The sequence below is a fragment of the Oncorhynchus mykiss genome, chromosome 14, assembly GCF_057628025.1.
Source record: "Oncorhynchus mykiss isolate SJ-2025 chromosome 14, ASM5762802v1, whole genome shotgun sequence".
Lineage (NCBI taxonomy): Eukaryota > Metazoa > Chordata > Actinopteri > Salmoniformes > Salmonidae > Oncorhynchus > Oncorhynchus mykiss.
Genome location: NC_143035.1, coordinates 32,544,755 through 32,569,982, shown reverse-complemented (window position 1 = coordinate 32,569,982; position 25,228 = coordinate 32,544,755). Strand labels below are relative to the sequence as shown.

General features: G+C 45.9%; 1 protein-coding gene across 2 annotated transcripts; it reads right to left on the bottom strand.

Annotated features, from left to right (window-relative positions):
• Positions 1-937: 937 nt before the first annotated feature.
• On the bottom strand, positions 938-24,979 carry LOC110489144 (thymosin beta-a). 2 transcript variants are annotated; one of them, XM_036943330.2, is made up of 4 exons: positions 24,857-24,979; positions 23,630-23,707; positions 23,180-23,294; positions 938-1,433 (listed from the first exon to the last, which is right to left on the bottom strand). In XM_036943330.2, exons 3-4 carry the CDS (start codon positions 23,280-23,282, stop codon positions 1,393-1,395), a joined length of 144 nt encoding a protein of 47 aa, XP_036799225.1. In that variant the 5' UTR covers positions 23,283-23,294; positions 23,630-23,707; positions 24,857-24,979; the 3' UTR covers positions 938-1,392. The 2 variants fall into 2 exon arrangements, with proteins under 2 accessions (XP_036799225.1, XP_036799224.2); XM_036943329.2 differs by lacking the exon at positions 23,630-23,707 and having other exon boundaries at positions 24,857-24,953.
• Between the last annotated feature and the right edge of the window lie 249 nt (positions 24,980-25,228).

Genomic DNA, 25,228 nt, shown 5'->3' with positions numbered 1-25,228 from the left:
GCATCCACAGCTGATTAGCTACGTATTGTGCAACACCAGCACCTTACAGTAGCATCCACAGCTACGGTACACTTGGTTGAGACTCTGACAAGAAAAATGTGTTGCAATACCTGTGTAGCACACAATGAAATGGAAATATTTTCATTTTAATGGCTGACTGTGGTACTGTATCAGGGGAGAACGACAGGCCTTTCTCATTGAAGCCATGGGAGTTCAAGGCTGACTGTGGTACTGTATCAGGGGAGAACGACAGGCCTTTCTCATTGAAGCCATGGGAGTTCAAGGCTGACTGTGGTACTGCAGGCATTGTTTGCAGTAAACAGGATCCCCCATGATTATAGTGAATGGAAAAATTTCAATTTTCGTGGTCAATCTTTGTGTAAATAAAATCAGGTTTAGAAGACAATCATGGTCCAAATAATTGCTTGTAATACACCAGATGTATGTCCTTGAACTGATTATTTAAAAATTGAACACAGAACAAGTTATAAGGATAATTTAGTTACTAATGACAATCTGCAGTCCCCCGGTCGGCCTTCAACTTGAGTTACTCAATGAGAGGGGGGCTAGCCTGCAAAGTCACTTCCTGGAGTAGCTCAAACTGCGCATGTTATGTCTCCATGAGACGCCATCTTAACAGACTTAATTTTGCTTCAATCCGCTATTGATTCTTCACATAGGAATGGATAGTGCCACGTGATCAATGGCTTTGTCCATTCATATGTCATTCACAGTCACTGGTTGGTATGTGCCTCAGATTACACTTCAACCTGTCCTGAATGAGCTCTGCCAGTACATGAAACTAGCTAATAATCACTCATACATAAGTCTTTAAAATAATGTTCTTAAATAGGATTGTATACTCAATATAATGACAAAAATATCACAAGATTACACTTATCTTATTGCTTAAGTTTAAAAAAAAATAAGACAAGACTAAAACACTCATTTTATTAAAACAAAAATATCTTCTCTCATGTTATTGTTACAGAACTTATCCAGAATGGCACTGTGTACAGGCAGAACATTGGGCATAGTTGACAGTGGAACTAACTGTTGATGGAGACAGTATTATATGTCATTGACACAAACACAACATGCTCAGTTCTTCCTTTTTTTCAACAAACACCATATCTTATCCATCTTGATCTTAGTTTACCCCTTTCCAACCAAGACTGCATGAAACAGCATAATTCAAAAACATTGACGGTTAAAATCGTACTGGCCTTCCCTTTACTAATCATGCACCCCTAACCCCACAGCATCAGAGTCAATGCCATTGTGATTCATTAACATGGTGAAACGCAAAGAAGCAGAAGAAGAGATGATAGACTTGTTTCTTAAAAGGAGGAGAAGAGAGAACGACGACTGGAGGAGAGGAACCCTGGTGTTTCATTTGGAGCCTCCTTCAGCTTTCTTCTCCTGCTCGATATCTGTGAGAGAAAGAGAGACAAGTTAGTGATTCGTCTATGTCTTGAACACTGTTGTGATGGATATCTGGTATATTGAGTAATCAAACTATCAGATATTTGTTCATCACCTAATCTATTACAAAACACTCAAAACAGGACCCCACAACCAATCCAAAATGGAAGATACTGTATCCTAAAATGTCAGTACATCATCATACTGAACGTTAAAATAATGAGCTATCACTGGGCAATAGAAGAGGATAAAAACCCTCAGACGGAGCAATAGAAAGAGGATGAATCCACTCTCAGACGGAGCAATAGAAAGAGGATGAATCCACTCAGACGGAGCAATAGAAAGAGGATGAATCCACTCAGACTGAGCAATAGAAAGAGGATGAATCCACTCAGACTGAGCAATAGAAAGAGGATGAATCCACTCAGACGGAGCAATAGAAAGAGGATGAATCCACTATCAGGAGGGGCGCAGGCTGAAAGGCAGCTTGTGAGACAGATGGTTCCTCTCCTGTCATAGGCTTGTTATCAGCCTGGATAGCTAAACCTCCTGTCATTGGCTTGTTATCAGCCTGGCTAGCTAAACCTCCTGTCATTGGCTTGTTATCAGCCTGGCTAGCTCAACCTCCTGTCATTGGCTTGTTATCAGCCTGGCTAGCTCAACTTCCTGTCATTGGCTTGTTATCAGCCTGGCTAGCTCAATCTCCTGTCATTGGCTTGTTATCAGCCTGGCTAGCTAAACCTCCTGTCATTGGCTTGTTATCAGCCTGGCTAGCTAAACCTCCTGTCATTGGCTTGTTATCAGCCTGGCTAGCTAAACCTCCTGTCATTGGCTTGTTATCAGCCTGGCTAGCTCAACCTCCTGTCATTGGCTTGTTATCAGCCTGGCTAGCTCAACTTCCTGTCATTGGCTTGTTATCAGCCTGGCTAGCTCAACCTCCTGTCATTGGCTTGTTATCAGCCTGGATAGCTCAACCTCCTGTCATTGGCTTGTTATCAGCCTGGCTGGCTCAACTTCCTGTCATTGGCTTGTTATCAGCCTGGCTAACTCAACCTCCTGTCATTGGCTTGTTATCAGCCTGGCTAGCTCAACTTCCTGTCATTGGCTTGTTATCAGCCTGGCTAGCTAAACCTCCTGTCATTGGCTTGTTATCAGCCTGGCTGGCTCAACTTCCTGTCATTGGCTTGTTATCAGCCTGGCTAGCTCAACTTCCTGTCATTGGCTTGTTATCAGCCTGGCTAGCTAAACCTCCTGTCATTGGCTTGTTATCAGCCTGGATAGCTCAACCTCCTGTCATTGGCTTGTTATCAGCCTGGCTGGCTCAACTTCCTGTCATTGGCTTGTTATCAGCCTGGCTGACTCAACTTCCTGTCATTGGCTTGTTATCAGCCTGGCTAGCTCAACCTCCTGTCATTGGCTTGTTATCAGCTTGGCTGGCTCAACCTCCTGTCAAGGTCAAGTGTCTTTTATCCTGTTATCAATAACCCTCTCCTTTATACAGTAAATCTTCAAAATGTGTGTGACGCTTTATGGTATACCTGCTGGTAATACCGCACTGTACAGTCCTGTCTGATATTTGCAAGGTATTTATGGGGAAATGGTGCTTTAAGAAATAAAATAGAAGACTACACAATAGAAAACGGTAACAGAGTAATTGTCATGTAAATGATGATGTAAATACCTGGTAATTAGATAACTGAAAATAGAAAGCCTAACCAACCAAATTCAATGGGGGTCTAGATTTCTTTACTAGAGGTTCCTCCCTGCATTGCAGTATTCTCTGTCCTGGGGTGGGGGTTATTGCGGTATTCTCTGTCCTGGGGTGGGGGTTATTGCAGTATTCTCTGTCCTGGGGTGGGTGTTATTGCAGTATTCTCTGTCCTGGGGTGGGGGTTATCGCAGTATTCTCTGTCCTGGGGTGGGGGTTATTGCAGTATTCTCTGTCCTGGGGTGGGGGTTATCGCAGTATTCTCTGTCCTGGGGTGGGGGTTATCGCAGTATTCTCTGTCCTGGGGTGGGGGTTATCGCAGTATTCTCTGTCCTGGGGTGGGGGTTACCGCAGTATTCTCTGTCCTGGGGTGGGGGTTATTGCAGTATTCTCTGTCCTGGGGTGGGGGTTATTGCAGTATTCTCTGTCCTGGGGTGGGGGTTATTGCAGTATTCTCTGTCCTGGGGTGGGGGTTATTGCAGTATTCTCTGTCCTGGGGTGGGGGTTATTGCAGTATTCACTGTCCTGGGGTGGGGGTTATTGCAGTATTCTCTGTCCTGGGGTGGGGGTTATTGCAGTATTCTCTGTCCTGGGGTGCGGGTTATTGCAGTATTCTCTGTCCTGGGGTGGGGGTTATTGCAGTATTCTCTGTCCTGGGGTGGGGGTTATTGCAGTATTCACTGTCCTGGGGTGGGGGTTATTGCAGTATTCTCTGTCCTGGGGTGGGGGTTATTGCAGTATTCTCTGTCCTGGGGTGGGGGTTATCGCAGTATTCTCTGTCCTGGGGTGGGGGTTATCGCAGTATTCTCTGTCCTGGGGTGGGGGTTATTGCAGTATTCTCTGTCCTGGGGTGGGGGTTATTGCAGTATTCTCTGTCCTGGGGTGGGGGTTATCGCAGTATTCTCTGTCCTGGGGTGGGGGTTATTGCAGTATTCTCTGTCCTGGGGTGGGGGTTATTGCAGTATTCTCTGTCCTGGGGTGGGGGTTATTGCAGTATTCTCTGTCCTGGGGTGGGGGTTATTGCAGTATTCTCTGTCCTGGGGTGGGGGTTATTGCAGCGGATGTTTCTAGAGCAGTGAACATGCATGATGCTTACTATTGCACTCCCAATCACACCTCCTACCACACTGCTACTGACAGAGAACATCTTGATATCTACCCAAATCACACCTCCTACCACACTGCTACTGACAGAGAACATCTAGAATATCCAACCAAATCACACCTCCTACCACACTGCTACTGACAGAGAACATCTAGAATATCCACCCAGATCACATCTCCTACCACACTGCTACTGACAGAGAACATCTAGAATATCCAACCAAATCACACCTCCTACCACACTGCTACTGACAGAGAACATCTAGAATATCCAACCAAATCACACCTCCTACCACACTGCTACTGACAGAGAACAACTAGAATATCCACCCAGATCACACCTCCTACCACACTGCTACTGACAGAGAACATCTTGATATCTACCCAGATCACACCTCCTACCACACTGCTACTGACAGAGAACAACTAGAATATCCACCCAGATCACACCTCCTACCACACTGCTACTGACAGAGAACAACTAGAATATCCACCCAAATCACACCTCCTACCACACTGCTACTGACAGAGAACAACTAGAATATCCACACAGATCACACCTCCTACCACACTGCTACTGACAGAGAACAACTAGAATATCCACCCAGATCACACCTCCTACCACACTGCTACTGACAGAGAACAACTAGAATATCCACCCAGATCACACCTCCTACCACACTGCTACTGACAGAGAACAACTAGAATATCCACCCAAATCACACTGCTACTGACAGAGAACAACTAGAATATCCAACCAAATCACACCTCCTACCACACTGCTACTGACAGAGAACAACTAGAATATCCACCCAGATCACACCTCCTACCACACTGCTACTGACAGAGAACAACTAGAATATCCAACCAAATCACACCTCCTACCACACTGCTACTGACAGAGAACAACTAGAATATCCACCCAAATCACACTGCTACTGACAGAGAACAACTAGAATATCCACCCAGATCACACCTCCTACCACACTGCTACTGACAGAGAACAACTAGAATATCCACCCAGATCACACCTCCTACCACACTGCTACTGACAGAGAACAACTAGAATATCCACCCAGATCACACCTCCTACCACACTGCTACTGACAGAGAACAACTAGAATATCCACCCAAATCACACTGCTACTGACAGAGAACAACTAGAATATCCAACCAAATCACACCTCCTACCACACTGCTACTGACAGAGAACAACTAGAATATCCACCCAAATCACACCTCCTACCACACTGCTACTGACAGAGAACAACTAGAATATCCACCCAGATCACACCTCCTACCACACTGCTACTGACAGAGAACAACTAGAATATCCACCCAGATCACACCTCCTACCACACTGCTACTGACAGAGAACATCTAGAATATCCAACCAAATCACACCTCCTACCACACTGCTACTGACAGAGAACATCTAGAATATCCACCCAAATCACACTGCTACTGACAGAGAACATCTTGATATCTACCCAAATCACACCTCTAATCACACTGCTACTGACAAACAATGTGTATATATTTCCAAACTATGAGGTTGGGATAATACTGTGAAATTGTGAAAATTATGATAATGCCATTTTAGGGTAGGAGCTGTTTGAAAAGAACACCTGAAATGCCAGCGTGTTTTGGTGGGATGGAGTATTGGCCTTCCGTGGTGAACCACGGCTTCAGTCTAGTTCATCCTGTCTGAAGTACGGCTTCAGTCTAGTCCATCCTGTCTTAACCACGGCTTCAGTCTAGTCCATCCTGTCTGAACCACGGCTTCAGTCTAGTCCATCCTGTCTTAACCACGGCTTCAGTCTAGTCCATCCTGTCTTAACCACGGCTTCAGTCTAGTCCATCCTGTCTTAACCACGGCTTCAGTCTAGTCCATCCTGTCTTAACCACGGCTTCAGTCTAGTCCATCCTGTCTGAACCACGGCTTCAGTCTAGTCCATCCTGTCTGAACTATGGCTTCAGTCTAGTCCATCCTGTCTAAACTACGGCTTCAGTCTAGTCCATCCTGTCTGAACTACGGCTTCAGTCTAGTTCATCCTGTCTGAACTACGGCTTCAGTCTAGTCCATCCTGTCTGAAGTACGGCTTCAGTCTAGTCCATCCTGTCTGAAGTACGGCTTCAGTCTAGTCCATCCTGTCTGAAGTACGGCTTCAGTCTAGTCCATCCTGTCTGAAGTACGGCTTCAGTCTAGTCCATCCTGTCTGAACTACGGCTTCAGTCTAGTCCATCCTGTCTAAACTACGGCTTCAGTCTAGTTCATCCTGTCTAAACTACGGCTTCAGTCTAGTTCATCCTGTCTGAAGTACGGCTTCAGTCTAGTCCATCCTGTCTAAACTACGGCTTCAGTCTAGTTCATCCTGTCTGAAGTACGGCTTCAGTCTAGTCCATCCTGTCTAATCTACGGCTTCAGTCTAGTTCATCCTGTCTGAAGTACGGCTTCAGTCTAGTCCATCCTGTCTGAACTACGGCTTCAGTCTAGTTCATCCTGTCTGAACTAAGGCGTCTCTAGATCTGCACTAAACCCCTCGCTAGTACAGTCCCTGTCTGCACTAAACTCCTCTTTAGTACACTCCCTGTCTGCACTAAAAATCTCCCTCTCCACACCCTCTCTGACTGCACTTAACCCTCTTTAGTCCACACCCTTTCTGCACCAAAAGGCATCTTCTCCCCCCCTAACTGCACATCAGCCTGGCTGGCTCAACTTCCTGTCATTGGCTTGTTATCAGCCTGGCTGACTCAACTTCCTGTCATTGGCTTGTTATCAGCCTGGCTAGCTCAACCTCCTGTCATTGGCTTGTTATCAGCTTGGCTGGCTCAACCTCCTGTCAAGGTCAAGTGTCTTTTATCCTGTTATCAATAACCCTCTCCTTTATACAGTAAATCTTCAAAATGTGTGTGACGCTTTATGGTATACCTGCTGGTAATACCGCACTGTACAGTCCTGTCTGATATTTGCAAGGTATTTATGGGGAAATGGTGCTTTAAGAAATAAAATAGAAGACTACACAATAGAAAACGGTAACAGAGTAATTGTCATGTAAATGATGATGTAAATACCTGGTAATTAGATAACTGAAAATAGAAAGCCTAACCAACCAAATTCAATGGGGGTCTAGATTTCTTTACTAGAGGTTCCTCCCTGCATTGCAGTATTCTCTGTCCTGGGGTGGGGGTTATTGCGGTATTCTCTGTCCTGGGGTGGGGGTTATTGCAGTATTCTCTGTCCTGGGGTGGGTGTTATTGCAGTATTCTCTGTCCTGGGGTGGGGGTTATCGCAGTATTCTCTGTCCTGGGGTGGGGGTTATTGCAGTATTCTCTGTCCTGGGGTGGGGGTTATTGCAGTATTCTCTGTCCTGGGGTGGGGGTTATCGCAGTATTCTCTGTCCTGGGGTGGGGGTTATCGCAGTATTCTCTGTCCTGGGGTGGGGGTTACCGCAGTATTCTCTGTCCTGGGGTGGGGGTTATTGCAGTATTCTCTGTCCTGGGGTGGGGGTTATTGCAGTATTCTCTGTCCTGGGGTGGGGGTTATTGCAGTATTCTCTGTCCTGGGGTGGGGGTTATTGCAGTATTCTCTGTCCTGGGGTGGGGGTTATTGCAGTATTCTCTGTCCTGGGGTGGGGGTTATCGCAGTATTCTCTGTCCTGGGGTGGGGGTTATTGCAGTATTCTCTGTCCTGGGGTGGGGGTTATTGCAGTATTCTCTGTCCTGGGGTGGGGGTTATTGCAGTATTCTCTGTCCTGGGGTGGGGGTTATTGCAGTATTCTCTGTCCTGGGGTGGGGGTTATTGCAGCGGATGTTTCTAGAGCAGTGAACATGCATGATGCTTACTATTGCACTCCCAATCACACCTCCTACCACACTGCTACTGACAGAGAACATCTTGATATCTACCCAAATCACACCTCCTACCACACTGCTACTGACAGAGAACATCTAGAATATCCAACCAAATCACACCTCCTACCACACTGCTACTGACAGAGAACATCTAGAATATCCACCCAGATCACATCTCCTACCACACTGCTACTGACAGAGAACATCTAGAATATCCAACCAAATCACACCTCCTACCACACTGCTACTGACAGAGAACATCTAGAATATCCAACCAAATCACACCTCCTACCACACTGCTACTGACAGAGAACAACTAGAATATCCACCCAGATCACACCTCCTACCACACTGCTACTGACAGAGAACATCTTGATATCTACCCAGATCACACCTCCTACCACACTGCTACTGACAGAGAACAACTAGAATATCCACCCAGATCACACCTCCTACCACACTGCTACTGACAGAGAACAACTAGAATATCCACCCAAATCACACCTCCTACCACACTGCTACTGACAGAGAACAACTAGAATATCCACACAGATCACACCTCCTACCACACTGCTACTGACAGAGAACAACTAGAATATCCACCCAGATCACACCTCCTACCACACTGCTACTGACAGAGAACAACTAGAATATCCACCCAGATCACACCTCCTACCACACTGCTACTGACAGAGAACAACTAGAATATCCACCCAAATCACACTGCTACTGACAGAGAACAACTAGAATATCCAACCAAATCACACCTCCTACCACACTGCTACTGACAGAGAACAACTAGAATATCCACCCAGATCACACCTCCTACCACACTGCTACTGACAGAGAACAACTAGAATATCCAACCAAATCACACCTCCTACCACACTGCTACTGACAGAGAACAACTAGAATATCCACCCAAATCACACTGCTACTGACAGAGAACAACTAGAATATCCACCCAGATCACACCTCCTACCACACTGCTACTGACAGAAAACAACTAGAATATCCACCCAGATCACACCTCCTACCACACTGCTACTGACAGAGAACAACTAGAATATCCACCCAGATCACACCTCCTACCACACTGCTACTGACAGAGAACAACTAGAATATCCACCCAAATCACACTGCTACTGACAGAGAACAACTAGAATATCCAACCAAATCACACCTCCTACCACACTGCTACTGACAGAGAACAACTAGAATATCCACCCAAATCACACCTCCTACCACACTGCTACTGACAGAGAACAACTAGAATATCCACCCAGATCACACCTCCTACCACACTGCTACTGACAGAGAACAACTAGAATATCCACCCAGATCACACCTCCTACCACACTGCTACTGACAGAGAACATCTAGAATATCCAACCAAATCACACCTCCTACCACACTGCTACTGACAGAGAACATCTAGAATATCCACCCAAATCACACTGCTACTGACAGAGAACATCTTGATATCTACCCAAATCACACCTCTAATCACACTGCTACTGACAAACAATGTGTATATATTTCCAAACTATGAGGTTGGGATAATACTGTGAAATTGTGAAAATTATGATAATGCCATTTTAGGGTAGGAGCTGTTTGAAAAGAACACCTGAAATGCCAGCGTGTTTTGGTGGGATGGAGTATTGGCCTTCCGTGGTGAACCACGGCTTCAGTCTAGTTCATCCTGTCTGAAGTACGGCTTCAGTCTAGTCCATCCTGTCTTAACCACGGCTTCAGTCTAGTTCATCCTGTCTGAAGTACGGCTTCAGTCTAGTCCATCCTGTCTTAACCACGGCTTCAGTCTAGTCCATCCTGTCTGAACCACGGCTTCAGTCTAGTCCATCCTGTCTTAACCACGGCTTCAGTCTAGTCCATCCTGTCTTAACCACGGCTTCAGTCTAGTCCATCCTGTCTTAACCACGGCTTCAGTCTAGTCCATCCTGTCTTAACCACGGCTTCAGTCTAGTCCATCCTGTCTGAACCACGGCTTCAGTCTAGTCCATCCTGTCTGAACTACTGCTTCAGTCTAGTCCATCCTGTCTGAACTATGGCTTCAGTCTAGTCCATCCTGTCTAAACTACGGCTTCAGTCTAGTCCATCCTGTCTGAACTACGGCTTCAGTCTAGTTCATCCTGTCTGAACTACGGCTTCAGTCTAGTCCATCCTGTCTGAAGTACGGCTTCAGTCTAGTCCATCCTGTCTGAAGTACGGCTTCAGTCTAGTCCATCCTGTCTGAAGTACGGCTTCAGTCTAGTCCATCCTGTCTGAAGTACGGCTTCAGTCTAGTCCATCCTGTCTGAACTACGGCTTCAGTCTAGTCCATCCTGTCTAAACTACGGCTTCAGTCTAGTTCATCCTGTCTAAACTACGGCTTCAGTCTAGTTCATCCTGTCTGAAGTACGGCTTCAGTCTAGTCCATCCTGTCTAAACTACGGCTTCAGTCTAGTTCATCCTGTCTGAAGTACGGCTTCAGTCTAGTCCATCCTGTCTAATCTACGGCTTCAGTCTAGTTCATCCTGTCTGAAGTACGGCTTCAGTCTAGTCCATCCTGTCTGAACTACGGCTTCAGTCTAGTTCATCCTGTCTGAACTAAGGCGTCTCTAGATCTGCACTAAACCCCTCGCTAGTACAGTCCCTGTCTGCACTAAACTCCTCTTTAGTACACTCCCTGTCTGCACTAAAAATCTCCCTCTCCACACCCTCTCTGACTGCACTTAACCCTCTTTAGTCCACACCCTTTCTGCACCAAAAGGCATCTTCTCCCCCCCTAACTGCACATCAGCCTGGCTGGCTCAACTTCCTGTCATTGGCTTGTTATCAGCCTGGCTGACTCAACTTCCTGTCATTGGCTTGTTATCAGCCTGGCTAGCTCAACCTCCTGTCATTGGCTTGTTATCAGCTTGGCTGGCTCAACCTCCTGTCAAGGTCAAGTGTCTTTTATCCTGTTATCAATAACCCTCTCCTTTATACAGTAAATCTTCAAAATGTGTGTGACGCTTTATGGTATACCTGCTGGTAATACCGCACTGTACAGTCCTGTCTGATATTTGCAAGGTATTTATGGGGAAATGGTGCTTTAAGAAATAAAATAGAAGACTACACAATAGAAAACGGTAACAGAGTAATTGTCATGTAAATGATGATGTAAATACCTGGTAATTAGATAACTGAAAATAGAAAGCCTAACCAACCAAATTCAATGGGGGTCTAGATTTCTTTACTAGAGGTTCCTCCCTGCATTGCAGTATTCTCTGTCCTGGGGTGGGGGTTATTGCGGTATTCTCTGTCCTGGGGTGGGGGTTATTGCAGTATTCTCTGTCCTGGGGTGGGTGTTATTGCAGTATTCTCTGTCCTGGGGTGGGGGTTATCGCAGTATTCTCTGTCCTGGGGTGGGGGTTATTGCAGTATTCTCTGTCCTGGGGTGGGGGTTATCGCAGTATTCTCTGTCCTGGGGTGGGGGTTATCGCAGTATTCTCTGTCCTGGGGTGGGGGTTATCGCAGTATTCTCTGTCCTGGGGTGGGGGTTACCGCAGTATTCTCTGTCCTGGGGTGGGGGTTATTGCAGTATTCTCTGTCCTGGGGTGGGGGTTATTGCAGTATTCTCTGTCCTGGGGTGGGGGTTATTGCAGTATTCTCTGTCCTGGGGTGGGGGTTATTGCAGTATTCTCTGTCCTGGGGTGGGGGTTATTGCAGTATTCACTGTCCTGGGGTGGGGGTTATTGCAGTATTCACTGTCCTGGGGTGGGGGTTATTGCAGTATTCTCTGTCCTGGGGTGCGGGTTATTGCAGTATTCTCTGTCCTGGGGTGGGGGTTATTGCAGTATTCTCTGTCCTGGGGTGGGGGTTATTGCAGTATTCACTGTCCTGGGGTGGGGGTTATTGCAGTATTCTCTGTCCTGGGGTGGGGGTTATTGCAGTATTCTCTGTCCTGGGGTGGGGGTTATCGCAGTATTCTCTGTCCTGGGGTGGGGGTTATCGCAGTATTCTCTGTCCTGGGGTGGGGGTTATTGCAGTATTCTCTGTCCTGGGGTGGGGGTTATTGCAGTATTCTCTGTCCTGGGGTGGGGGTTATCGCAGTATTCTCTGTCCTGGGGTGGGGGTTATTGCAGTATTCTCTGTCCTGGGGTGGGGGTTATTGCAGTATTCTCTGTCCTGGGGTGGGGGTTATTGCAGTATTCTCTGTCCTGGGGTGGGGGTTATTGCAGCGGATGTTTCTAGAGCAGTGAACATGCATGATGCTTACTATTGCACTCCCAATCACACCTCCTACCACACTGCTACTGACAGAGAACATCTTGATATCTACCCAAATCACACCTCCTACCACACTGCTACTGACAGAGAACATCTAGAATATCCAACCAAATCACACCTCCTACCACACTGCTACTGACAGAGAACATCTAGAATATCCACCCAGATCACACCTCCTACCACACTGCTACTGACAGAGAACATCTAGAATATCCAACCAAATCACACCTCCTACCACACTGCTACTGACAGAGAACATCTAGAATATCCAACCAAATCACACCTCCTACCACACTGCTACTGACAGAGAACAACTAGAATATCCACCCAGATCACACCTCCTACCACACTGCTACTGACAGAGAACATCTTGATATCTACCCAGATCACACCTCCTACCACACTGCTACTGACAGAGAACAACTAGAATATCCACCCAGATCACACCTCCTACCACACTGCTACTGACAGAGAACAACTAGAATATCCACCCAAATCACACCTCCTACCACACTGCTACTGACAGAGAACAACTAGAATATCCACACAGATCACACCTCCTACCACACTGCTACTGACAGAGAACAACTCGAATATCCACCCAGATCACACCTCCTACCACACTGCTACTGACAGAGAACAACTAGAATATCCACCCAGATCACACCTCCTACCACACTGCTACTGACAGAGAACATCTAGAATATCCACCCAGATCACACCTCCTACCACACTGCTACTGACAGAGAACAACTAGAATATCCACCCAAATCACACCTCCTACCACACTGCTACTGACAGAGAACAACTAGAATATCCACCCAAATCACACTGCTACTGACAGAGAACAACTAGAATATCCAACCAAATCACACCTCCTACCACACTGCTACTGACAGAGAACAACTAGAATATCCACCCAGATCACACCTCCTACCACACTGCTACTGACAGAGAACAACTAGAATATCCAACCAAATCACACCTCCTACCACACTGCTACTGACAGAGAACAACTAGAATATCCACCCAAATCACACTGCTACTGACAGAGAACAACTAGAATATCAACCCAGATCACACCTCCTACCACACTGCTACTGACAGAGAACAACTAGAATATCCACCCAGATCACACCTCCTACCACACTGCTACTGACAGAGAACAACTAGAATATCCACCCAGATCACACCTCCTACCACACTGCTACTGACAGAGAACATCTAGAATATCCAACCAAATCACACCTCCTACCACACTGCTACTGACAGAGAACAACTAGAATATCCAACCAAATCACACCTCCTACCACACTGCTACTGACAGAGAACAACTAGAATATCCACCCAAATCACACCTCCTACCACACTGCTACTGACAGAGAACAACTAGAATATCCACCCAAATCACACTGCTACTGACAGAGAACAACTAGAATATCCAACCAAATCACACCTCCTACCACACTGCTACTGACAGAGAACAACTAGAATATCCACCCAGATCACACCTCCTACCACACTGCTACTGACAGAGAACAACTAGAATATCCAACCAAATCACACCTCCTACCACACTGCTACTGACAGAGAACAACTAGAATATCCACCCAAATCACACTGCTACTGACAGAGAACAACTAGAATATCAACCCAGATCACACCTCCTACCACACTGCTACTGACAGAGAACAACTAGAATATCCACCCAGATCACACCTCCTACCACACTGCTACTGACAGAGAACAACTAGAATATCCACCCAGATCACACCTCCTACCACACTGCTACTGACAGAGAACATCTAGAATATCCAACCAAATCACACCTCCTACCACACTGCTACTGACAGAGAACAACTAGAATATCCAACCAAATCACACCTCCTACCACACTGCTACTGACAGAGAACAACTAGAATATCCACCCAAATCACACCTCCTACCACACTGCTACTGACAGAGAACATCTAGAATATCCAACCAAATCACACCTCCTACCACACTGCTACTGACAGAGAACATCTAGAATATCCACCCAAATCACACTGCTACTGACAGAGAACATCTTGATATCTACCCAAATCACACCTCTAATCACACTGCTACTGACAAACAATGTGTATATATTTCCAAACTATGAGGTTGGGATAATACTGTGAAATTGTGAAAATTATGATAATGCCATTTTAGGGTAGGAGCTGTTTGAAAAGAACACCTGAAATGCCAGCGTGTTTTGGTGGGATGGAGTATTGGCCTTCCGTGGTGAACCACGGCTTCAGTCTAGTCCATCCTGTCTTAACCACGGCTTCAGTCTAGTCCATCCTGTCTTAACCACGGCTTCAGTCTAGTCCATCCTGTCTTAACCACGGCTTCAGTCTAGTCCATCCTGTCTTAACCACGGCTTCAGTCTATCCTGTCTGAACCACGGCTTCAGTCTAGTCCATCCTGTCTGAACTACTGCTTCAGTCTAGTCCATCCTGTCTGAACTATGGCTTCAGTCTAGTCCATCCTGTCTAAACTACGGCTTCAGTCTAGTCCATCCTGTCTGAACTACGGCTTCAGTCTAGTTCATCCTGTCTGAACTACGGCTTCAGTCTAGTCCATCCTGTCTGAAGTACGGCTTCAGTCTAGTCCATCCTGTCTGAAGTACGGCTTCAGTCTAGTCCATCCTGTCTGAAGTACGGCTTCAGTCTAGTCCATCCTGTCTGAAGTACGGCTTCAGTCTAGTCCATCCTGTCTGAACTACGGCTTCAGTCTAGTCCATCCTGTCTAAACTACGGCTTCAGTCTAGTTCATCCTGTCTAAACTACGGCTTCAGTCTAGTTCATCCTGTCTGAAGTACGGCTTCAGTCTAGTCCATCCTGTCTAAACTACGGCTTCAGTCTAGTTCATCCTGTCTGAAGTACGGCTTCAGTCTAGTCCATCCTGTCTAATCTACGGCTTCAGTCTAGTTCATCCTGTCTGAAGTACGGCTTCAGTCTAGTCCATCCTGTCTGAACTACGGCTTCAGTCTAGTTCATCCTGTCTGAACTAAGGCGTCTCTAGATCTGCACTAAACCCCTCGCTAGTACAGTCCCTGTCTGCACTAAACTCCTCTTTAGTACACTCCCTGTCTGCACTAAAAATCTCCCTCTCCACACCCTCTCTGACTGCACTTAACCCTCTTTAGTCCACACCCTTTCTGCACCAAAAGGCATCTTCTCCCCCCCTAACTGCACATCAGCCTGGCTGGCTCAACTTCCTGTCATTGGCTTGTTATCAGCCTGGCTGACTCAACTTCCTGTCATTGGCTTGTTATCAGCCTGGCTAGCTCAACCTCCTGTCATTGGCTTGTTATCAGCTTGGCTGGCTCAACCTCCTGTCAAGGTCAAGTGTCTTTTATCCTGTTATCAATAACCCTCTCCTTTATACAGTAAATCTTCAAAATGTGTGTGACGCTTTATGGTATACCTGCTGGTAATACCGCACTGTACAGTCCTGTCTGATATTTGCAAGGTATTTATGGGGAAATGGTGCTTTAAGAAATAAAATAGAAGACTACACAATAGAAAACGGTAACAGAGTAATTGTCATGTAAATGATGATGTAAATACCTGGTAATTAGATAACTGAAAATAGAAAGCCTAACCAACCAAATTCAATGGGGGTCTAGATTTCTTTACTAGAGGTTCCTCCCTGCATTGCAGTATTCTCTGTCCTGGGGTGGGGGTTATTGCGGTATTCTCTGTCCTGGGGTGGGGGTTATTGCAGTATTCTCTGTCCTGGGGTGGGTGTTATTGCAGTATTCTCTGTCCTGGGGTGGGGGTTATCGCAGTATTCTCTGTCCTGGGGTGGGGGTTATTGCAGTATTCTCTGTCCTGGGGTGGGGGTTATCGCAGTATTCTCTGTCCTGGGGTGGGGGTTATCGCAGTATTCTCTGTCCTGGGGTGGGGGTTATCGCAGTATTCTCTGTCCTGGGGTGGGGGTTACCGCAGTATTCTCTGTCCTGGGGTGGGGGTTATTGCAGTATTCTCTGTCCTGGGGTGGGGGTTATTGCAGTATTCTCTGTCCTGGGGTGGGGGTTATTGCAGTATTCTCTGTCCTGGGGTGGGGGTTATTGCAGTATTCTCTGTCCTGGGGTGGGGGTTATTGCAGTATTCACTGTCCTGGGGTGGGGGTTATTGCAGTATTCACTGTCCTGGGGTGGGGGTTATTGCAGTATTCTCTGTCCTGGGGTGCGGGTTATTGCAGTATTCTCTGTCCTGGGGTGGGGGTTATTGCACTATTCTCTGTCCTGGGGTGGGGGTTATTGCAGTATTCACTGTCCTGGGGTGGGGGTTATTGCAGTATTCTCTGTCCTGGGGTGGGGGTTATTGCAGTATTCTCTGTCCTGGGGTGGGGGTTATCGCAGTATTCTCTGTCCTGGGGTGGGGGTTATCGCAGTATTCTCTGTCCTGGGGTGGGGGTTATTGCAGTATTCTCTGTCCTGGGGTGGGGGTTATTGCAGTATTCTCTGTCCTGGGGTGGGGGTTATCGCAGTATTCTCTGTCCTGGGGTGGGGGTTATTGCAGTATTCTCTGTCCTGGGGTGGGGGTTATTGCAGTATTCTCTGTCCTGGGGTGGGGGTTATTGCAGTATTCTCTGTCCTGGGGTGGGGGTTATTGCAGCGGATGTTTCTAGAGCAGTGAACATGCATGATGCTTACTATTGCACTCCCAATCACACCTCCTACCACACTGCTACTGACAGAGAACATCTTGATATCTACCCAAATCACACCTCCTACCACACTGCTACTGACAGAGAACATCTAGAATATCCAACCAAATCACACCTCCTACCACACTGCTACTGACAGAGAACATCTAGAATATCCACCCAGATCACACCTCCTACCACACTGCTACTGACAGAGAACATCTAGAATATCCAACCAAATCACACCTCCTACCACACTGCTACTGACAGAGAACATCTAGAATATCCAACCAAATCACACCTCCTACCACACTGCTACTGACAGAGAACAACTAGAATATCCACCCAGATCACACCTCCTACCACACTGCTACTGACAGAGAACATCTTGATATCTACCCAGATCACACCTCCTACCACACTGCTACTGACAGAGAACAACTAGAATATCCACCCAGATCACACCTCCTACCACACTGCTACTGACAGAGAACAACTAGAATATCCACCCAAATCACACCTCCTACCACACTGCTACTGACAGAGAACAACTAGAATATCCACACAGATCACACCTCCTACCACACTGCTACTGACAGAGAACAACTAGAATATCCACCCAGATCACACCTCCTACCACACTGCTACTGACAGAGAACAACTAGAATATCCACCCAGATCACACCTCCTACCACACTGCTACTGACAGAGAACATCTAGAATATCCACCCAGATCACACCTCCTACCACACTGCTACTGACAGAGAACAACTAGAATATCCACCCAAATCACACCTCCTACCACACTGCTACTGACAGAGAACAACTAGAATATCCACCCAAATCACACTGCTACTGACAGAGAACAACTAGAATATCCAACCAAATCACACCTCCTACCACACTGCTACTGACAGAGAACAACTAGAATATCCACCCAGATCACACCTCCTACCACACTGCTACTGACAGAGAACAACTAGAATATCCAACCAAATCACACCTCCTACCACACTGCTACTGACAGATAACAACTAGAATATCCACCCAAATCACACTGCTACTGACAGAGAACAACTAGAATATCAACCCAGATCACACCTCCTACCACACTGCTACTGACAGAGAACAACTAGAATATCCACCCAGATCACACCTCCTACCACACTGCTACTGACAGAGAACAACTAGAATATCCACCCAGATCACACCTCCTACCACACTGCTACTGACAGAGAACAACTAGAATATCCACCCAGATCACACCTCCTACCACACTGCTACTGACAGAGAACATCTAGAATATCCAACCAAATCACACCTCCTACCACACTGCTACTGACAGAGAACAACTAGAATATCCAACCAAATCACACCTCCTACCACACTGCTACTGACAGAGAACAACTAGAATATCCACCCAAATCACACCTCCTACCACACTGCTACTGACAGAGAACATCTAGAATATCCAACCAAATCACACCTCCTACCACACTGCTACTGACAGAGAACATCTAGAATATCCACCCAAATCACACTGCTACTGACAGAGAACATCTTGATATCTACCCAAATCACACCTCTAATCACACTGCTACTGACAGAGAACATCTTGATATCTACCCAAATCACACCTCTAATCACACTGCTACTGACAAACAATGTGTATATATTTCCAAACTATGAGGTTGGGATAATACTGTGAAATTGTGAAAATTATGATAATGCCATTTTAGGGTAGGAGCTGTTTGAAAAGAACACCTGAAATGCCAGCGTGTTTTGGTGGGATGGAGTATTGGCCTTCCGTGGTGAACCACGGCTTCAGTCTAGTTCATCCTGTCTGAAGTACGGCTTCAGTCTAGTCCATCCTGTCTTAACCACGGCTTCAGTCTAGTCCATCCTGTCTTAACCACGGCTTCAGTCTAGTCCATCCTGTCTTAACCACGGCTTCAGTCTAGTCCATCCTGTCTGAACCACGGCTTCAGTCTAGTCCATCCTGTCTGAACTACTGCTTCAGTCTAGTCCATCCTGTCTGAACTATGGCTTCAGTCTAGTCCATCCTGTCTAAACTACGGCTTCAGTCTAGTCCATCCTGTCTGAACTACGGCTTCAGTCTAGTTCATCCTGTCTGAACTACGGCTTCAGTCTAGTCCATCCTGTCTGAAGTACGGCTTCAGTCTAGTCCATCCTGTCTGAAGTACGGCTTCAGTCTAGTCCATCCTGTCTGAAGTACGGCTTCAGTCTAGTCCATCCTGTCTGAAGTACGGCTTCAGTCTAGTCCATCCTGTCTGAACTACGGCTTCAGTCTAGTCCATCCTGTCTAAACTACGGCTTCAGTCTAGTTCATCCTGTCTAAACTACGGCTTCAGTCTAGTTCATCCTGTCTGAAGTACGGCTTCAGTCTAGTCCATCCTGTCTAAACTACGGCTTCAGTCTAGTTCATCCTGTCTGAAGTACGGCTTCAGTCTAGTCCATCCTGTCTAAACTACGGCTTCAGTCTAGTTCATCCTGTCTGAAGTACGGCTTCAGTCTAGTCCATCCTGTCTGAACTACGGCTTCAGTCTAGTTCATCCTGTCTGAACTAAGGCGTCTCTAGATCTGCACTAAACCCCTCGCTAGTACAGTCCCTGTCTGCACTAAACTCCTCTTTAGTACACTCCCTGTCTGCACTAAAAATCTCCCTCTCCACACCCTCTCTGACTGCACTTAACCCTCTTTAGTCCACACCCTTTCTGCACCAAAAGGCATCTTCTCCCCCCCTAACTGCACTGCCTCTCCACGGCAGCTGGACTGCAAAGCTCAATGTCCAGGCCAAGACAGCCCAGATCTATATGTTAATGTTCTATACTATAATGTTATCAATACCAGATCTATATGTTAATGTTCTATACTATAATGTTATCAATACCAGTTCTATAGGACTACTATAATGTTATCAATACCAGATCTATAGGACTACTATAATGTTATCAATACCAGTTCTATAGGACTACTATAATGTTATCAATACCAGTTCTATAGGACTACTATAATGTTATCAATACCAGATCTATATGTTAATGTTCTATACTATAATGTTATCAATACCAGTTCTATATGACTACTATAATGTTATCAATACCAGTTCTATATGACTACTATAATGTTATCAATACCACAGTAATAGCTGAGGCTCACAAGGCCACGGCACCACTAAAAGATCAGCACGGTTCTGCAACGCAGCAGTAAGACAAGTGTGTACTTGATAACCGGAATGCATTGGGCGTACCTGTACAAAATGGGACAATGCTGTACTGTTACACACTACTAACACTACAGTAGAAGGGCACTAACACTACAGTAGAAGGGCACTAACACCCTACTAACACTACAGTATAAGGGCACTAACACTACAGTATAAGGGCACTAACACTACAGTAGAAGGGCACTAACACACTACTAACACTACAGTAGAAGGGCACTAACACTACAGTAGAAGGGCACTAACACACTACTAACACTACAGTAGAAGGGCACTAACACTACAGTAGAAGGGCACTAACACTACAGTAGAAGGGCACTAACACACTACTAACACTACAGTAGAAGGGCACTAACACACTACTAACACTACAGTAGAAGGGCACTAACACTACAGTAGAAGGGCACTAACACACTACTAACACTACAGTATAAGGGCACTAACACTACAGTATAAGGGCACACCTTTGAGTATTTTATGACTTCCTGGCCAGCCAAAGGCATTAGGTTGAACAGGGACAAAGGCCTCTTATTGTTGCCCTCAGGTGTGTACCAGGCTCTCGGTTAATCAGTAATAGGCCTATGTCATACTAGTGCAGTGTTGCCTTCTTTTCTCTGTACAAAACAGTGGGAGGCACTTAGCTACTGCAAACAGAGAGGGAGACAGGTACAGGGTAGATACTGTAAACAGAGAGGGAGACAGGTACATGGTAGCTACTGTAAACAGAGAGGGAGACAGGTACAGGGTAGATACTGTAAACAGAGAGGGAGACAGGTACATGGTAGATACTGTAAACAGGGAGGGAGATAGGTACATGGTAGCTACTGTAAACAGAGAGGGAGATAGGTACATGGTAGCTACTGTAAACAGAGAGGGAGACAGGTACAGGGTAGATACTGTAAACAGAGAGGGAGATAGGTACATGGTAGCTACTGTAAACAGAGAGGGAGACAGGTACAGGGTAGATACTGTAAACAGAGAGGGAGACAGGTACAGGGTAGATACTGTAAACAGAGAGGGAGATAGGTACATGGTAGCTACTGTAAACAGAGAGGGAGACGGGTATAATGCATGCAGAGCAGAATTAGTCCGATACCCGCTAATGATCAAAATCCAGAAACGAGACGTTAAATTCTACAACCACCTAAAAGGAAGGTGATTCCCAAACCTTCCATAACAAAGCCATCAACTACAGAGAGATGAACCTGGAGAAGAGTCCCCTAAGCAAGCTGATCCTGGGGCTCTGTTCACAAACACAAACAGACCCCACAGAGCCGCAGGACAGCAGCACAATTAGACCCAACCAAATCATGAGAAAACAAAAAGATAATTACTTGACACATCGGAAAGAATGAACAAAAAAACAGAGCAAACTAGAATGCTATTTAGCCCTAAACAGAGAGTACACCGTGGCAGAATACCTGACCACTGTGACTGACCCAAAATTAAGGAAAGCTTTGACTATGTACAGACTCAGTGAGCATAGCCTTGCTATTGAGAAAGGCCGCCGTAGGCAGACATGGCTCTCAAAAGAAAACAGGCTATGTGATCACTGCCAACAAAATGAGGTGGAAACTGAGCTGCACTTCCTAACCTCCTGCCCAATGTATGACCATATTAGAGACACATATTTCCCTCAGATTACAAAGACCCACAAAGAATTCAAAAACAACCTCGATTTTGATAAACTCCCATATCTACTGGGTGAAATACCAGTGTGCCATCACAGCAGGAAGATTTGTGACCTGTTGCCACGAGAAAAGGGCAGCCAGTGAAGAACAAACAAACACATTGTAAATACAACCCATATTTATGTTCATTTTACCTTTTGTACTTTAACTACTTGCACATCATTACAACACAGTATATAGACATAATATGACATTTGAAATGTTTTTATTATTTTGGAACTTCTGTGAGTGTAATGTTGACTGCTCATTTTTATTGCTTATTTCACATTAATTTATTTATTAACATTGCTTAATGCAATGTTAACATACAATATGTTTCCCATGCCAATAAAGCCCTTAAATTGAAATTGAATTTAATTGACAGGGAGAGAGAGACAGGTACAGGGTAACAGGTACAGGGAGAGGGAGACAGGTACAGAGAGAGGGAGACAGGTACAGAGAGAGGGAGACAGGTACAGGGAGAGGGAGACAGGTACAGAGAAAGGGAGACAGGTACAGAGAGAGGGAGACAGGTACAGGGAGAGGGAGACAGGTACAGGGAGAGGGAGACAGGTACAGGGAGAGGGAGACAGGTACAGGGAGAGGGAGACAGGTACAGGGAGAGGGAGACAGGTACAGGGAGAGGGAGACAGGTACAGAGAGAGGGCGACAGGTACAGGGAGACAGGTACAGGGAGACAGGTACAGAGAAAGGGAGACAGGTACATAGAGAGGGAGACAGGTACATAGAGAGAGAGACAGGTACAGAGAGAGGGAGACAGGTACAGAGAGAGGGAGACAGGTACAGAGAGAGGGAGACAGGTACATAGAGAGGGAGACAGGTACAGAGAGAGGGAGACAGGTACAGAGAGAGGGAGACAGGTACAGAGAGAGGGAGACAGGTACAGAGAGAGGGAGACAGGTACAGAGAGAGGGAGACAGGTACAGGGAGAGGGAGACAGGTACAGGGAGAGGGAGACAGGTACAGGTACAGGGAGACAGGTACAGGGAGAGGGAGACAGGTACAGGGAGAGGGAGACAGGTACAGGGAGAGGGAGACAGGTACAGAGAGAGGGAGACAGGTACAGAGAGAGGGAGACAGGTACAGAGAGAGTGAGACAGGTACAGAGAGAGGGAGACAGGTATAGGGTGGGACAGGAGTAGGAGCAATAAGGGGAGGAGACAGAAAAGGAGATAGGATAGGAGGGTAGGAGAAACATACCCTCCTTGGTTGGCAGAGTGTTCTTCTCAGCAGTACTGGTCTTCTTTAGACACTTCTTGTCAAAGGTCTCCACTCCCTGCTTCACTGGGTTGTTGTCGCCCATCTTAGATGATGTCTGAGGGAGAAAGAGTCAGAATGTAAATGTCGAGAGAGAAAGAGAGAGAGTCCTTAGACAAATATGTAATCTAGAATACAGGTGAGTGCATGCAGGTGAAGTCCAGCCGCACCCACTTTACCCCACACACACACACACCCACTTTACCCCCCCCCTCCCACACACACACACCTGTATAATCCATATAGACTACTCTAGCTAGTTACGTAATTCAGTTACTTGAATCAACACACACCACTCCCATGACTTCACCATTTACCATCTAACAAAGGAGAACAAATAGTCAGGAGAGAGAGAGAGCTTGTCTTATGGTGTTATGTTTCACTGAGAGTTACCCAAGCACTCAGGTTTGCTGCAATGCACTGGTTCTGGTATACAGGAACGTGTACTGGTACGTTCTGGTTCCGGAGAGGCTGCAGAAAGAGCATATTGGGATGGAAACATTGAATTCTCTAAATCTATGAAAGGATGTCAATGAATGAACCTACATGCATTGGGATGTTAAAGGTGCGATTTACTAGTCTATTAGATCTGTGTTGACCTCTAACCTCGTTTCAACACAAATGCAATTCTTAGCATACTATTAGAAGGTCTACATTTCAGTGTGATTTCACATGCAAGGGCCAATGGCATATCACGTGCCACCTCCACACACTGGTGCTTAATTGAACAAAAATTGAGTTTATACTTTAGCAAACACAGAACTCACAAACACAGTCTCATGATCTGCTTGCAGGTAGACCTTATCTAGGTGCCCGCGTGCGCAATAACTGGGTGTGACGGGTTAGATTTTGTTTCACCAGACCAATTTACGCAAAACGCACAGATTAATTGATAGGTGTCAACGCCATCTTCTGTAAAAATAAGATAATTTGACGGATCTGTCATGTTAAGGCATGTTGAGCTCACCGGTAGAACATGTTTTTATCATTAAACCGCACCCCGACGAACCGCCAATCTATAAGCAGACTGTAGGCTAGAACCATGGCATTGCGCCGTCAGCATCACATGCATTGATTGGGCTTTAGGTAACAATGCGACAACTTAAAAAATGTAAATATATTCGGCATGTCATCACACCAAGGCCTGTAACTATTTTATATAACCATGATGATGACAATTAGCCTAACCTAACCATACAATAATTAAACACAGACACGTTTAATAGCCTAGTTGGAATGATGTGTAGGGGTGCAGGCGCATTAAATGCATGCATTGCAGAGCTGTCAACACAGCAACAAAATAAATCCTTAAATAGCCTAACACTAAATCATATAGCCTAATAATAACCAATAGTCTATAGACTACTCTTTACTGACAATCAAATACAACCTGTAAATACAACCTACATCCGACAGTCCCTTCCTTCCGTCTAAAAAAAATACATTTTAAAAACGTCTGAAAAAATGCTTAGAATTGCATAATAACACCACCACCCATCCGAATAACGTTATTAGACTATCATGGCAACATGGGGTGGCATCCATAAACTAACGAACAAACAGAGGGAGATAACAAGATGGAATTTGAATAATTTGTCTACTAAAGCTAACAATATTTACCTGGTACGGGGATGTGCGGTGAGAATGTCCGTTACAGGTACAACGTCTGGGTGTAGGCTTAAATAGGGAAAGCACGCCCTTTGTCACACCGCCATGGACACCAATCTGAGCTACGGCATTGGCCCAATCCATCCAGAAGAGGGATATCATTGGACAGGCTAAATCTATGAGTTGAGATGTTCAGGGAGAACAATCTTGTGCAGTGTTCGTTTGATAAATCAGAAAGTGATACCACAGCGCCACCTTGTGGATATATACAGCATAGCCTACAGGGCAATGCAAGAAGCATTTTCGTCACAGGAAGATAATTCCCTCAGCACGAAGTTCCGTATAAAATGCATACACATATTCAGAATAACTTGCAAGATGAAA

Coding starts and splice junctions, on each gene's coding strand:
- LOC110489144 (XM_036943330.2), bottom strand. CDS start 23,282: ATGGGCGACAACAACCCAGTGAAGCAGGGAGTGGAGACCTTTGACAAG. Junction 1,434..23,179: donor CACTCTGCCAACCAAGGAGG/GTATGTTTCTCC, acceptor TTTCTCTCACAG/ATATCGAGCAGGAGAAGAAA.